The sequence below is a fragment of the Ovis aries genome, chromosome 6 (genome assembly GCF_016772045.2).
Source record: "Ovis aries strain OAR_USU_Benz2616 breed Rambouillet chromosome 6, ARS-UI_Ramb_v3.0, whole genome shotgun sequence".
Classification (NCBI taxonomy): Eukaryota; Metazoa; Chordata; class Mammalia; order Artiodactyla; family Bovidae; genus Ovis; species Ovis aries.
In genome coordinates this window covers 46,733,500-46,750,400 of record NC_056059.1, presented here as the reverse complement: position 1 = coordinate 46,750,400, position 16,901 = coordinate 46,733,500, and the positions used below count along the sequence as shown (strand labels likewise).

Sequence of the window (16,901 nt, the reverse complement as noted above, 5' to 3'; positions counted from 1 at the left end):
TTCTTGGGCTAACAGTTTCTTTCACATTAAAGGGGGAAAAATAAGATTGGCTGATGTTTCCACCAAATAGTTTCTTTTTTAAAAAGTGTTTTTTTTTAAATCTTGGAATAAGATATTCCAATTTGTTCTGCTCTTCCTGGTCTGTTCAAAATGTTTTTCAGTAGACCTTCAATCTGAAACCAAGATTTTTTTCCCTCATAGATTTTAATGGAAGGTGTTTCTCTAATGCATGGCAAGTCATCTTCCCTGATCAGCATCTAGAATCCATCACTCCTCATGTCCTTAATTAAATCTTCAAGTTGGGGCTTACGTACTGAGATTCTTTATTCAAAAATACCAAGGGAAACATAAGCAGGCTTCACTTCTTGTTGTAACAATGCCAGTTTTCCATAATCTGACCTTCACTTAACGCCAGTGGACCAGAACCTTTCTTCAAAGCAGTGTATATATTTTTATAACCTACATGCACGAGATGACGACAGAGGATTATCTTCGGTCATTAAAGATGCTGGAACGTTCTTTATTACAGATGGAAAAAATAGCCCTGCGGTTAGTTCTGATTCCTGTTTGAAGCTGACTTGAGCTGCCTTTTGTTGTCACAAGGTGTGGACTCCAGCTGTAGGATTATAAGTACCCATGGTCTTTAGGCCCAATATTTAAAAGCAGATTAGCTATGTGACTCACACATTCAATGTGCAATCATAAAAATGCAAATATACTCACAAGCAAGAAAACTATTTGCATTCTCTTCCCTGAGCAAGCTGTATTCACTTTCAAGGAAAACTTATTAATGTCTTGTTTTCAGGATTCATGCTATGCTTTATTCCTTCATGATTTTTTTGTTGTTTCAATTTGCATTTTATTTTTTATTTTTAATTAATTTTCATTGAAGTATAGTTGATTTGCAATGTGTTAGTTTCAGCTGTACAGCACAGCGATTCAGTTTTACGTGTATGTATATTCTTCTTCAGATTCTTAACCCATATAGGTTATTACAAAATATTGAGTATAGTTCTTCCCTGTGCTGTACAATAAGTAGGTCCTTGTTGTTCATCATTTTATATATGGTAGTGTGTATATGTTCCGTGATTTTTAAAAATTTGTTTTATAAGAAAAAAGTCAATGTTGGTTTTTTTTTAATGTTGTTTTTTAACCTATAGATCCTTCTGGAATATGGATAAATAAGCTATCAGTTACATGGAAAACTGGCAGTGCCACAAGATACCAGTGTCAAGAGGAATTCAACAGTAAAGCTTTTGGTCTCCGTTAACCGTATAACACACAATGCTGAATTAAAGAGAGAGACACAAAACTGTGCAAGTGACAGAGTCTAACTTCAGTTTTGAGGTTTATCTGATGCCAACCTACAAGTCCCTCTCACCTTTTCCTGTTTGGCCCCAGGCTGCACAAATGGAGTAATTCAGTTCAGGTGCAACCTCCTTTGGCACCAGAGGGAAGTTCAAACCGTGCGAGGCCCCAGTCTCTATGCAGGAACCCTCACTCAGAGCCACCTTCCAACCATACAAAAAGCCCCCAAGCCAGTCTCATTTCCCGACTCTTTCGAGCCATTTTTGGACCTTATTGGAAACCTGCCTTGCATTCCCCAGAAAACCTCATATGTGAGTAAGAAACTTTTTCATATCCTTCTGGTGTGTTTGTGGCATCATCAGTTTTGACGCTGAAGCAACTTTTGAGAGGCAGATGTCCCTCTTCCCTGTAGGGTGATCACAGCAATACAGTAAGATCCTATGAAAAAGTTTTCTATATGTCCACCTATTAATAATTACACTTGAAAGCAGAAAACCAAACCTTGGAGAAATATATTGAAACCTTAATAGTGATTAAGTGGTGCTCTCTAAGCAGTGGGATATGGGTGGTTTTCTCTTTGTATTTTTCTGTATCTTCTAAAATTCTTGCCATAAAGATATGTAAGTAAAAAATTATGTGGCATGCAATGAAGAGTCAAAAGTTTGGTGCCTCAAGTAGGAGAAAAGAAAAATGCTCAAATCAAATGCACAAATTAACTTCGCCTGATCCTGAATTATATATGCAAAAAGCCCAAATCAAGCCTCACATGATCTGGCCTTCTCTCTTAAAATGAAGAAGAAGAAGAAAAAAAATGAAGCATCATTGCATAAAATTAAATTTCACTTTTTAGGAAAACTTTAAGCTTTGAAACTATTTGCATGAAAGTCAGCATGAGGAAATTAATTTCTCAAAAAAAAAAAAAAGCCTTTCCTCAGGATTCAAAGGCTGAACTGAACTTTTAAACCTGGAATTATTAAAAATGCTAATTAAACAGTATTATTAGTACCCTGTACTATCTTACAGACTTTTACTCTAAGGACAGTAGTAGGTATTGTTCTGTAAATTTCCTATCAGACACATAGGAGGGGGAAAGAGAAACTGCTGTGTGCTCATGATCTCTTGAGGAAGAGGTGTTCTTTCCTCCACCTTAAGTGCCAAGAGACCCATCTGCAAGGTCACATGATTAGGAAGTGGCAGAGCTCATATTCAGACCTTGACAACTTGACCCAACTCCCTGACCACTGGATGCTCCCAAAGCAGCCTGATTTCAAGGAGCTGAACTAATGATGAGCAGTGGTCTTCAAACCTGAGCCTGCACCAGAATCACCTTGTTAAGTCAGGGATTACTGGATGCCACTGCCAGCGATTCAGACTCAGAAGGTCTGGGACAGTGCCTGGGAATGCACATTTCTAACAAGTTCCTTCTTAGTGACCACACTGAGAACCAGTGGGTGCAAGTAGAACCTTAGTTCTGGGACTTTCCAATGAAGAGGGTTCAAGGCCTGGGTCTTAGAGCCCTTAAGGAAATCCAGTAATTTATTGGGTACTTAGGGCTTCCCTCAGAGAAGGCAACGGCAACCCACTCCACTACTCTTGCCTGGAAAATCCCGTGGATGGAGGAGCCTGATAGGCTGCAGTCCATGGGGTCGCGAAGTCGGACACGACTGAGCGACTTCACTTTCACTTTTCACTTTCATGCGTTGAAGAAGGAAATGGCAACCCACTCCAGTGTTCTTGCCTGGAGAATCCCAGGGACGGGGGAGCCTGGTGGGCTGCCGTCTCTGGGGTCGCACAGGGTCGGACACGACTGAAGCGACTTAGCAGCAGCAGCAGTAGGGCCTTCCTGTGGCTCATCTAGTAAAGAATCTGCGTGCACTGCGGGAGACCTGGGTTCAATCCCTGGGTTGGGAAGATCCTCTGGAGAAGGGAAAGGCTACCCATTCCAGGATTCTGGCCTGGAGAATTCCATGGACTATATAGACCATGGAGTCGCAAAGTGTCGTGGGACAAGACTGAGTTACTTTCACTCACTAAGGCTGTCAGAGGGTCCCAGTGGCCAGGCTGAAACTTCTAGTCCCGTAGAGGCCAGTCTTCACACACTGGGCTGTTTCTCCACGATAAGGACTTACAGCTTCCTCCTCTATTCTCTGTTGGTTAATTAGCTACCCCTCAGGTGAGGTTTCACTAAGCCAATTACTCACCTACCAGCCAGGAAATTTCTTTTGTTTCCACCCTCCAATGACCTATATTTCAACAGTGCCCCTGAGGGGGTATTGTTAGGCTTGGGGAAATGACAAGAGAAACCTGTCTACTTAGATTAGTTGTGGGAGGCCAGAGGCCCATCTGAAAGGCTGGGTCCAACCCGCAGGATATAAGGTAGGTATCTGGCCCCTTAGTAGCTGGGTCAAGAGCCTGGGGGAGGCTGCTGAACCCCCTCCTCTGGGGAATGAAGCACTCCATTGTCTATTCTTCAGGGAACAATAAAGATTAATTATGCTGTCAGCAGAGAGGAGAAACCTACCCCTCCTTTGAGTTACATTAACTCTTTTAGGTCCCAGAGTGGTTTTCTTTCAACTCTTAGATACTGGCAGGAAATTAAAGAGAGTCTCAAGAATCTGGGGGTGGGGGTAAACGTTGTTGCAGAGGGTAAACAGGTTGTGTTCTGACGACGAGTTTTACATGGCACATGGCAAAACGCCTTGAAAGCAGGGCTTAGAAAAAATGTCAGTGAACAAGCCCCAAATAAAAACCCCAGGATAATCTCAGTTAGAAAGAATTGCCCTCCGCTGCCTTGGCCCTAGACACCCTGAGGTCTCAGCATCCCCCTTCCCTTCCCACTGTTCTTCCTATCAAACCCAGAGAAACATGAACTAGTTTGCTGTACGTATAGGTTAATTTGAGGGCCACTAGAATTTGAAGTAAGCATCCTGTCATCGTAGAAACAGGGCCAGTTAAGGTTGTCAGCTGTGGCTTGTCCAGAGGGAAGCCCTTACTCAACCTTCACCTCACAGCCATTCCAGCCCTCACTGCTGGAGGCCAGGGGATTTGAGTCAAAACTGGGCCACAGCTGAACCCAACACAGGCCCGCCTCACCCTCAGCTAGTCCCTTCCAACTGCTGATGACAGTGCTTGGATCTTGCCAAGGGAGAAAAATATGTAAATTATAAGCTGGAGAAAACGCGGTGCATGTTAAGTCTTGCCAACTACAGTCATCAGACCAAATCTTGCCTGCCGTGCATGGAGCTAGGATGAACCGCAGTCAAGTTCCGTCATGCTGAGTCTCTCAGGGGCCCGTCCCTGTGGCCTTTGTTCTGGCTGGAGTCCCTTGGTGTTACGGCCTGAGCTTTTGCAGTTTTGAATCGGTCTAAGGCCTGAGTAGACACAGCACACAGCAGGGAGAGCAAGGCCTCAGGGGCTGCAGTAAGCCTACACAGAGGCGCCTGGGGTAAAATGAGAGGATAGGCAGGGGAAGACAAGGCAGACAGCCCGTGAAGGCATGGGCAACCGGAAAGAAGGGCGTGTTTGCAACAACTCTGCCCTGAAGCCCAAGTGCTGCAGCCCGATGCTGGCTGGCCCACTCAGCCTGGCTAGGCACAGTGGCCCTGCCCAGCCCAGCACCAGGTGTGAAGCTGGAAGACCATGGAAGAGCCTGTGGCACCCCACTCCCCTTCTCCCAGAGTTCCTTGTTTCATCTCCCTCAGTGATCAGCAGGCCAAGGCTGTGCCTTAGGTAAGCTTGCCTTGATTCTGTGCTATTTGCATTTATTGGTATTATTGAAAAAACCCCCAGGTAGTTTCATTTTGCTCCAGGAACTCCTCGGACCAGTAGCACTTGCCATTTGGGAACTTATTAGAAATAACAGAATCTCAGAACCCCCACTCCAGATCCTCTGAATCAGCATCGGTTGTTTAAGATGCTTCCAGGTGACTCCTAGGAGCATTAAGGGCTAAAAAACTCTGCCATAAGCACTGGTTTCTAAACTTGGCTTTACTTTGGGGGAGTTTTAAAATAATATATTCTGATGTGTGGGCTCTATTCCAAGAGATTCTGACTTGTTAGGATTGTGGCCTGGTTATCAGGATTTTTGAATGTGTACAAGGAGGCTTCCCAGGTGGCTCAAGTGGTAAAGAATCCGCCCACCAGTGCAGGAGAGGCAGGAGACACACGTTTGATTCCCTGGGTTGGGAAGATTCCCTAGAGTAGGAAATAGCAAATTGCTCCAGTATGCTTGCTTAGAAAATCCCACGGACAGAGGATCCTGACAGACTGCAGTCCATGGGGCTGCAAAAGAGTCAGCCATGACTGAGTGACTGGACATACCTAACATGATTCTAATGTGCAGTAAAATTTGAGAACCACTGAACGAAGTGCCCTCTGATTTTTCTCCTAGAGCAGTGTTTCTCAAATTCTAATGGCTCAGGAATCACCAGGGCATCTCGTAAAAATTCGGATTCTCGTCCAGTAGTCCTGAAGCAAGGGAGATTCTGCTGTTCTAACGAGTTGCCAGGTGGTGCCAACGCTGCTAGTCCAAGGACCTCACTTTGAGAAGGAAGGTTTTGAGACGCACGAGAGTGACCATGGGGAAGAAAGTCAGTGAAATAAACACAGAGAAAAGCCGATTGTGTAGTACCTGGACCCACGCAGCAGGCAGTGTAAAAGAAAGCGCTCAGGATTGAACGCCGAGCAGGCCAGAGGTCTAGTTCTCTTTCTACAAGCTGGGGAAACTTGACGAAATTGCAAAACCTTTCTGATCATCAGTTTCGTTAACTGAAAAGTGGAGATAAGATGGCCTGTCTGGTAGAACTACTTAAAGATACCAGGTGACCTACTTCTCCAGGGTTTCCTGTAGAAGAAAACCACAATAAGGAAACAGAACAAATACTAAACACTGTCTTTCAAGAAAGTCTTCTTGAAATTAAAAACTTTTTTTGAAATTAGGTGTTGAAAGAATATAGCACGAACTTCAGATGAACGCAAAACAAACAACACCTACATCCTGGTTTGTTTGCCTATTTTTCTGTAAATAATTGACAGAGGAGTGCTAAAATCTCTGTGATTTTAAACTTGTCTCTTTCCTTGCACTTCTGTCAGTTTTGCTTCCTATTTTTAGAAACTGTTTTGTGTATATATGTTCTGGACTGTTGTATCTTCTTGATGAATTCACCTTATATCATTATACTAATATTCTTTTTTTGCAAATATGCCTTTAAAATAATCAGTTAATTGAAAGGTCTTCATTTTTATTAATAAATAAAACAGCTGTCATTAAAAATAATAATTGTTTGGTCTTTTTAAGAAATCTAATCTGACAATCTCTGCCTTTTGATTGAAATGTTTACATTTACCATTGCAGCCTTTTCTTGGCTGTGCTGAGTCTTAGTTGTGACATGCGGGACCTAGGACCTCACCAGGGACTGAACCCAGGCCCCTGTGCGTTGGGAGCACACAGTCTTAGCCACTGGACCACCAAAGAAGTCCCTGAATTGTTTACATTTAAATCTTACATTTTAATGTGATTATCGACTTGGCTGAATATTTTGCTATTCTCTCCTTCTGTGTTTTGTCTCTTTTCTACTCTTTTTCCTGGCTTCTTTTGAACTGCATATTTTTATGATTGCACTTTATCTCCTTTGGTTTATTAATTATAACTTGGTGATTTATTTTAGTGGTTGCTTTAGGATTTATTGTAGACTTCTTTAACTGGTCACAGTGTCCCTTCCAGTGATATTCACACCACTCATGTGGAGAACCTTAACCTGCATGTTCACTACGTTTCCACCCTGCTTGATGTCATGCTATTGTCATAGATTTCACTTCTATATAACTGTGTAATTTCTTATTATTCTTGCTTGATATGGTTTATTTTAAAAAACAGATAAAAAAATTTTTTATTAACCTAAATAATTATTATTTCTAGTGCTCTCCTGAGAAGGCAATGGCACCCCACTCTAGTACTCTTGCCTGGAAAATCCCATGGACGGAGAAGCCTGGTGGGCTGCAGTCCATGGGGTCTCTAAGAGTCGGACATGACTGAGTGACTTCACTTTCACTTTCATGCATTGGAGAAGGAAATGGCAACCTACTCCAGTGTTCTTGCCTGGAGAATCCCAGGGCCGAGGGAGCCTGGTGGGCTGCCGTCTATGGGGTTGCACAGAGTCGGACACGACTGAAGTGACTTAGCAGCAGCAGCAGTGCTCTCCACTACTTTGTGTAGATCCAGGTTTCCTTCTAACGTCATTTTTCTTCTGCTTGATTCCATTTATAACAAAAGCATCCTTTTGTCTGAGTAATTAAAACAATCTCTCCCCAAGCCATGAATAAGTTGAAACATGAATAGACAAAAACCCACAGAGGGAGAAAAGAACCAAACTGGATGGGGGAAAAGATAGCTCCATCACCAAAGTAGAGCAGTGCTAATACAGAGACAACCACTAGTGTTGCTGTCTGAAGAAGCAGCTGACTATAATTAGACCATACCAACCTCAGGCTGCGTGAGGAAGCAGCTGCCCCACCACAGAAGAGAGTCTGGTACAGAGCAATCACCACTGAGAGGATTCCCTGTTTGTTCTACTCTCCATCGGAACAGGAAGCTTCCCAGCCATCACTTACTTACCTAAACTGTCTTTCCTTATTCTGATCTAATTCCCACCTATCCTTCATTCCTCCCCCTCTTCTGTCTCTAAAATTCCCAATGTCCTGTGAAATCACGGAGCTCTTGTAATTTTTAACCTCCTCTCTGAAGAATGCATTCACCTCCTAGCGAAAAGCAGGCTGTTTCCTGGAGACATGGGTTCTATGCAGCCCTCTCAAATGGATTATTTCTTTTCTCTCAGACCCCAAGTACTTCCGGACCAGCCTTCCTCCTTGAAGCTGGTTGAGTTTTACTCCCCCTTCCTTCTTGCAACCCTCTCCTGCTCCTCTGAGGCTCACCACTCTTCTTCCTCCATGGAGGAGTCACTAATTCTTCTTCCTCCGTGGTAGAGTCACTAATTGGTAGCCCCTGGGTCTTTCTTCCTCATTCTCAGTAAAACGAACTTGCAGTTCAGTTTTCTTTTTATCTCTACCCGTGTCATCTTTGTCAATTTCAACATGTAGGCTGATTGATTCATCCAGTATCACAGACTCCTGGTTTCTTGACTTCCCATATATTCAATGATGTGTTCTTTTACTCCACCTCAGGTATCTACCATACCTTAGGTTTGGGTATCAATTAAATTGGCACAATCTCCAAAATTTCAAATGTAAATATTTCATTTGGCTTCAAAGATTATCCTTCCAAGCTACTTGCTGAAGTACCCTTTCTTCAAAAGTGCTTTTTCTTTTTGTTGTGACTTTCAGTCCATTCACCTCTCTTTATCCATACTTATGGTCAACCCCTCCTTGCCTCTCACTTCTTTCCTAGTTTATATTCCATGACTCATTGTTATAGTTTCTGCCTTGTAAACCTTGACTTCTTTGGCCGGTTGAGTGAAGTGTGGAGGTTCAGTAAGCAGCACCCTTCTTCCTACCTGAGTTCTGAGTAGTTAGATAAAATCTAGGCAATAAAAGCAGATGAAGTCTTTCTTACTGATAAAGTTAAGGGAACGTGACTTAGTTTTGCCACAAGGATAGGTTTTTCAAAACTGTCTTGGACCTGTCTGCCCAGCGATGAACTGATCAACTGCAGCTACTCTCCTTACCCCACTTCCTCCCATGCCACGGGATCCAGACTTTCTAACGCTAGGGCACAGAGGAAGAGTAAAGAACGTATATTTACTCTGGGCTGCTGGATCCCCAAAGAAAGGTGAGAGAAAGGGGTTGGCTTTATTTACATAGCCACTCATTGATCCCAACCTCATCAATAACACAATTCACTCCTCTCCACGGGAAGAGGGAGGGGTGTTACACCAGTGAACTCAAACTCCCTCTACAGGGAAATGTACATCAGGATTTGGCAATGCATACCCCTTGAAACCTCTGTCTATTACACTTGCCTTATAAAAGTCCAACTTTGGGGAATCTTTTCCCTGTCAGCACCAGAGTGGTAGAAGGTAGTCTTCAAACTACTTTACAAATGTTATCTTATTTGAATATTATAAAAATCATGAGAGGAATTGGACAGATAGAATCATAGATCTTATAGGTAGGAGAATTCAAGCAATTGTGGACTTACTGTCATACGTGACAGTCAATATGATAAATCCAATTCATCTGAGAGGAGGTGGACTAGGTTCCTGTTGTTGCTGTAATAAATTACCACACACTTAGAGGCTTAAAATAACACAAATTGATTACTGTTCGGAGAGTCAGAAGTCCTGAAATCAAGGTGTCAACAGGTCTGAGTTCCTTCTAGAGGCTCTAGGGGTGAATCTGTTTCCTTGCCTCAGGCAGCTACTAGAGACCACTTGCATTCCTTGACTCATGGCCCCTTCCTCCATTCTCAAAACCAATAGTAAAGCATCTTCAAACCCTTCTCTGACTCTGAGACTCTGGCCTGCCTGCCTTTTTCCCTTATAAGGACTCTTATTACACTGAGTTCACCAGATAATCCAGGATAACAGCTCATCTCAAATTCCTTAAGTTACTCACATAAGCCAAGTGCCTTTTGTCATGTAAGGTTGCAGATTCACAGGATTCAAGGACTGGGACGTGAAAATCTTTGCAGGACCATTATTCTTCATAGGAGAGATAGCACCATTACTTCAAAAAAAGAGGTGTTAGTATTCTAATTCCATAAGAAGCAGTCTCTTACCACATTTATTACTGAAAAAGCAAACATACAAATACATATAAACACTGAGCACTCAGAATAGTCTCATGTTCTGACTAAGCATTTAATGTTTATTGAATAAATATATGCATATCACATAGCTAAGAAAAAAGTTTTAGGGATAAAGAATAGTTGAAGTAACATGAAATAATTACCTAATTAACATAACAAAGACATTAATACCTGGGGCCAACTGCTTAATAATTTGAAGAAGACATTTGGATCATCAGCAACATAAAATTTTGAGCAAAATTATCTTGACTTTGTATGTCTTCCCACCTCATTCTGAATCTATTTCATTCCTTTCCATTATTTTATCCCTCAATTGGTCAAACTAGTAAATTGACATATATTGAAAATATTTGTTGTATTTATTCAAGAAAGAAGTATATTTAATTTAAAATTAGATGAGCTGTAGCACTTCAGTGTTCTATTGCAGGTTCTAGTCAGTGAACAAAGGAAGAAAACTAAATAAAAACATAGATTTGAAAAAAATATAAAAGCATCTTTATTTATAGATGACATTTTATATGTAGAAAAGCCTAGCGCAGCTACAAAAAGAGGTACTATAAGTGGTAAGTTTAGTAAGATCTCAGGATACAAGGTCAGTGTTTAAAAAGCAATTGTATTTCTATATATTAACAAACCATTAGAAATTGAAATTAAAAATATCATTTACAATAGCATAAAAAAGTAAAATAATTTTAACAAAATATGTGTAAGAACTCTACATGGAGAACTACAAAATACTGAGTGAAAATAAACAAGACCTAAAGAAAATGAAGACACAGTCCATGTTCATGGATTGGTAGACTCAATATTGTTAAGATATCAACTGTCACCAAACCTATCTATAGATTTAATGCTATCTCAATTAAAAAAAAAATTCCAGCAGCCTTTTTTGGATACAAATGGAAAAGCTGATTCCAAGAGTTATTTAGAAATCCAAATAACTTAAAAGAGCCAAAATAGTTTTGACATAGGTGAGCAAAATTAGAGAACTTATACTACTTGATTTCAAGATTTACTCTAAAGCTACAAAAATCAAGACAGCGTGGTGCTGGAATAAGTATAGACATAAATCCATGAAAAAGAGTAGAGAGTACAGATAAGCCCATAGATAATACAGTCAATTGATTTTATACAGAGGTATGGATGTAAAGGGATAGTTTCTTCAGCAAATGGTGCTGGAAAAAATTGTGTATCCGTATCCAAAATGTGACCCTCAACCTTTAATTTGTACCATACATGAAAGTTAACTGAAAAAAAAAAAAATCAAAGGCCTAAATGTAAGAGCTAAAACTATAAAGTTTCTAGAAACAAGTATAGGAAAAAAAAATTTTGTGACCTTGAGTTATACAAAGATTTTGTAGATGGGAGACAAAAAATATGAACCATTAAAAAATGGATAAACTGATTCAACAAAATTAAAACTTTTGCTGTTTAAAAGATGGTTAAAATGAAAAGACAAGCCACAGTCTGAGAGAAAATTTTACATAACAGAAGTGTAAACAGAATAAACAATTCTTACAAGTTCTGGTAACTGATTAAAAACTGGCAAAAGATTTAGACACACTGCGAAAGAGTATTATAAATGGCACATGAGCATAAAAAGGTGCTCAACATCCTAAGTAACCAGAGAAACGGAAATTAAGGCCACCTATTAGAATGACTAACATGATCATATCAAGTGTTGGCGAAGATTTGGCGCAACTGGAGCTCTTATACACTATTAGGAATGTAAAATGGTAGAACCACGTCAGGAAAAATTTGGAGGTTTCTTACAAAGTTCAACTTACGTTTACCTATGACTCAGCAATTCTACTGCCAGATATTCACCCAAAAGAAATGAAGGTATTCCATGTAAAGGCTTGCACACAGATGTTTTTAGAAGCTGTATCCATAATACACCAAAACATGAGAACAACATGGATATCACTAACCATGATGGGTAAACAAATTGTATGAAATCCTACCAAGTCATAAGAAGGAACGGAAAACTAATCAAATAACAACATGGATGAATCTCAGAACATGTTAAGTAAAAGCTGTCAGACACAAAAGAGTACATATGCATGATTCTATTCACATGAAACCTAGAAAAGACCATTCTAACACTTAGGAACGGAGCAGGTCGATGGTTGTTCGGAGTGAATGTGCACGTGAAGATCGAATGGGAAGGAGCATAGAGAGAACTGTTCCAGGTGATGGGAATGTTCTGTAATTTGACTGCAGTGGTGGTGATGTGAGCATATACACTTGTCAAATTTTGCAGAATTGTGTAATTAAAGTGCATACATTTTATTGTACAAAATTATATCTTAAGAAAGTTGATTTACATGAAAAAACTTGAGTGAGCCCAAGCATTTACATTTTTTCTCTCAAAATATTCCTTTTTGGATTTGCACAGGCAACTCCACAAATCAACTTAGGAGGTAAAATAGCTGAGTGACACTGGAACAAGCAACTTATTACTCTGAACTGAGCAATTTTCCTCATCAGTAAAATGAGTGAATTAGGTTAGATGATTTCATTTGTTCATTCAATAAGCATTTACTAAAGCCCACTATGGGCAAGCACTAGGCCAGGTTCTAGAGATATAAAGCTGAAAAAGAAACCAGCTTTTCCCCTTAAGGAAACAGAATGAGTCTAGTAGAAAAGAAAGACAAGCTAACATATGATTAGTATATTGCTTATGTATAATTATTAGGAGAATTCATAAGAGAAGCAGTTTTCTCTGATGATGCAAAACCTGAGTTGGGTTTTGAGGTACAAGTAAGAATTAGGTAGAGACGAGAAGGCATCCCAAGCAAAGAGTGCTGTGTGGGCAAAGAGCCAGGGGTGAGAGAGACATAGCATGTGTTTAAGGTACTGCAGGTAACTTAGTAGGTCTGGAACACAGAATTCATCCTTGTAAGATCATGAAGTGTCTTGACTGAAAAAAAGTTCTAAAAGATTCCTCTAGTTTAACCAGCATGCGGGTAGGAGTCCTGTACTGAATAGTGATACTCCTGTTGTAGAGGATCTCCTAAAAGGCAAAATAACTACACCATCAGTTATCTTCTTGTGGCAAAGATAATCTTTTGGCTCATGTAACAAAACAGTCCAGGGGTAGACTGGTAGAGTGTGACCTGGGAATTAACAAGGTCAACAGAGCAGCTTCTCACTCTTTGCATTCTTAGGCCACAGCAGCTCCAGATCTTATATTGTCTTTTTTTCATACTCAGTTTCCCTGAAAGATTAAACCAAAGCCTCATAATCAAGTTTCACTAATTTTGCACAATCTGAGCCTCTGCACTAGATCCCTGTAGCCAGAGGGATGATACATAATGATGGTTTGGCCAGGACCCAGAAGCCCTGGAAGCGGGAGTCAGCCTCATCTGAAGTGCATGGAGGAACAGGTAGATCTCCGGATAAAAATTAGAGTCTTTGTAGAAGAAGGGAGACTATCTGTCCTGAGGAGGAACTAACAGATTCCAGCAATTTTTAGAACAAGGCAGGGGGTACAAACACATGGTCAGATTTCTTCTTTCATTGTCCATTCCTAGGACTAGTCAATGAAAACTGACTTCAGAATAAAATGATATGAGACAACATATATGCAAAAAACTATCACTACTCTAAAGCGCCGTATTGCTAAATGAGAAGTTTTATGAGGACAGAGAAGGGTGTAATTAATTCCAGTTTATAGGCTCAAGGGTATCTTCACAACAGAGGAGAGTTTTTTTAGTGGGGTCTTGAAAAATGGAGGTCCACTGACAAAGATAAAGTACATGGCCATAGCTGGCTGAGGAGCAGCATGTAATCTGGTGAGGATGAAGCACAGGATAACGGATCAGCGTGAGAACACAGGACTGGAAAGATCAAGCTGTGGCGAATTTCCCCACTCTGCTACAGAGCCTGAGCTTTATCCTTTCGGCAATAGGGTATTGTTTAATTTTTAAGCATGTAAGTGACACAATCGACCTGTATTTAGAGAGCTGTAGGAACAGATTAGACACTTCCTGAGACTAGGAAGAAGGAGGTAAGTATAGTGGAATAAAGCTAAGTTGTGAAGTGGAAGGCTGAGGGGGTTCAAGCTTAGTGTTCTCTATTTTCTCTATGAAATACGTAGAGAGAGGATATGCTAAATGTAAGGGGTACTATGCTAAATGTAAGGGGGTACTATGCAATTAAGACACTCTGGAAATTTCAGTTAGCCAGAAGGTTGTATTACCAAAACATTTGATCAAAAAAGTTATTCAATAAACTCTTCCATAATATAAGGTCACACATACTACATTAATGGGTGAATTGAAATCCAGAAGAGCCAAATCAATCTATTAGGCTATTTCACCCCAAGTGAGAATGCCACAGGTCACATAACAATGTAATTATCACTGGTCACTCAGATCCTTGTGGTCACTGGCAGAGCCTATGTGAGGCAGTGTCAGAGGTTGGTAGGAGATGGCGTGGGAGAATTCTGGAAGGAGGAGGCAAAGAGATGTCACAAGAGGAGCGCAGCGGGAGACGGAGTGGGCAAGGCAACCTGCCTTCCATGCAGGATTTCAGCAAGCAGCCAGGAGCAGCACATGGCTGAGAGGGTGTGTGTGGCAGCCTATCAGGCTTGGCTTTTGGATTCAGATTCAGAACTACTGGCTAGAGCCACCCCTTCTAAATGAAAGGATCTGCTCTGCCATGGCTCATTAAATTTTTTTTTCTTATAGATATAAGGCCTCAGACTATCAAATGAAGTCACACAGATGCTAACGGAGTTGGGCACTCTTCACATATTATTTTCTACAACTTGACCTTAAAATGTCATATGTAAAATCAATTATTGACAACCTCTTATATTTGTTTGGTGCTTTGTAGTATTATAATAATAATAAAAAATAACTTTCAAATATATTTTCTCATTTGGTTTTACTCAACCCTGTCAGGTAAACAGAGGAAATATAAAACTTCCGGTTGCCTGTCCTGTCTCCCATATCCCACAGCCAAATTACAGATATAAGAGATTAAGTTATCTAGGGATTTAAAGCTAGGACAAGAACTCTCCAGTTGAATGTTTCTCCTACTAGATTACTACATTGCTATGTTTAAAACAGTTTATGAATATTCTCCTAAAGAAACAAACCAAAGGTAGGTATATCTGTACACATTTGACCTTAATCATTCAGAACTCTCTTCCTAACAGTCACAGGTGTGTGCTTGTCCTTGTGATGAAAGTGCATTTGTGTACACAGAATGGCAAAGCATATGATCATAACCGTACTGCCTTCAAAAGCAATGAAGTGGAGCTTATGAAGAATCAGTTACCGAATAAATGGTTATTTGCTTCTTCTAGTCGTTATTTAGTCCTCAAAGGTCAACAAGTACCTGATGAATAAAAGCATTATATAGAAGTTCAAATTAATAACTAGTAGTTATATAAAATTCCACCACACTTGTGGTGTTGTGCTAAACCTCATACATTTCCTAAAATATACTCTCTAAATGAAAGACTCGGGAAATAGATTTTGATAAAACTTTATACAATTCTAGGCATTTAGTAAGACTATCAATATATTGATTCAGAATTTTATTGAAATGATTAGAATTTTGAATTTGAGTATAAAATTAAAAGACATTGATTTTTGGACTTCTTCCCCCCACAATCTATCATTCCATATTACAGATATGCTAGGTTTTTAAGAAGTAATATAAAATAAGCCCCTCCACTTATAATAGGACCAAAATAAGATTGATGCCGTACAGTGTCTTCAGTCTCTACTTCTGGTCTCTCTAAGCTGCTCTGCCCTAGAAGTAAATCTTGTTAAACCAAGCTTCAGCCAAAGCGCACATGGTTTTTATTTTTCATTCCCTTCATCGAGTTCTTGGGGGTCCCCTTTGGATACTTCCGAAGTAAGAGAATTTGGCAGCACACCTCAGCAGCGTCAAGTCTTCTAACCGAGAGATGGAAAGTTGAGAAATTTGAAGGGATCATTCCATAATTTTCTTTTTTTCAGAAAGTGATGACTAAAACACTGTCAGGTGCAAACAATTGTATCTGACCTTCTCCAAGAGAGACCTTTTAGGGAGAAATAAAATGGAGATCTAGAAGATCTCTGATGAGAGACAAGTTGTTAAAAACACCAAAGTACATTTTCATTCCTACTAAAAAGCATTATCTTTTTCAAGTCTTTTCATATCTTACCCCACCCCTGCTCTGAGTGAAGAGCAATTTATAAGACAATATGACTCATTATCTAAAGATAAATTTACAAACTGACAGAATTATCCCAGAGGCTACATTACCTATTCAAGTTTATTACAATATCTTTAGTTCTTTGCATATATAGTTACATGCCTTTTACAAGTCAGGATTATCTATATAGTATGCTTGATTTAGCAGAAGTTATGTCTATTGCTTCTCTCTTGAAAATCAACAGCATGCAGTGCAATACATGGTGTGCAGACTTATTGTTTCAAAAAGTGAAAAACTACTTAGGTTTAACTGAGAAGGGAACATGATCTTTATTGGCTTTATGCAAAGTTTAATTTTGGTTTTATGCAGATTTTGCATAGTTCATGATTACTTTCTAATGAAAAACTAGATGTATTGTCAGTGACCTTGCAGAAGATCAGGTGACAGTAGCAAACAGAAAAATCTGAAGAAGAGGCATAACTTTTAAAGTAGAAAGGTCAGCAAGAACCGCCTGAAACAGAAAACGAAAGGAGTGATTAGTGTCGGCATTCTGATCAGCACAGCGAAGCCTCTGAAACGAACACAGAAGAACCATTGCACTTCTGACAGCAACACACCCTAAGTGTTCCAGATTGGTCCCAAATCTGAAGCCACAACCTTCCTTCTCTTTTCTGA

At 40.1% G+C, this 16,901-nt stretch overlaps 1 protein-coding gene and 1 long non-coding RNA gene across 6 annotated transcripts in view; one reads left to right on the top strand and one right to left on the bottom strand.

Moving 5' to 3' along the window:
- Nucleotides 1-14,943, top strand: part of LOC132659940 (uncharacterized) — a 69,958-nt gene extending 55,015 nt beyond the window's left edge. For both annotated transcript variants that reach the window (XR_009601009.1, XR_009601010.1), the window contains exon 2: nt 1,161-14,943. This is a non-coding gene — a long non-coding RNA (uncharacterized LOC132659940). The remainder of the gene's footprint in view (nt 1-1,160) is intronic.
- The window catches only part of TBC1D19 (TBC1 domain family member 19), a 152,086-nt gene continuing 145,726 nt past the window's right edge, over nt 10,542-16,901 (bottom strand). For all 4 annotated transcript variants that reach the window (XM_060416951.1, XM_004009756.6, XM_060416952.1 and 1 more), the window contains one exon: nt 10,542-16,737. In XM_060416951.1, coding sequence (XP_060272934.1) covers nt 16,663-16,737 — 75 coding nt within the window. In that variant the 3' untranslated portion in view covers nt 10,542-16,662. The remainder of the gene's footprint in view (nt 16,738-16,901) is intronic.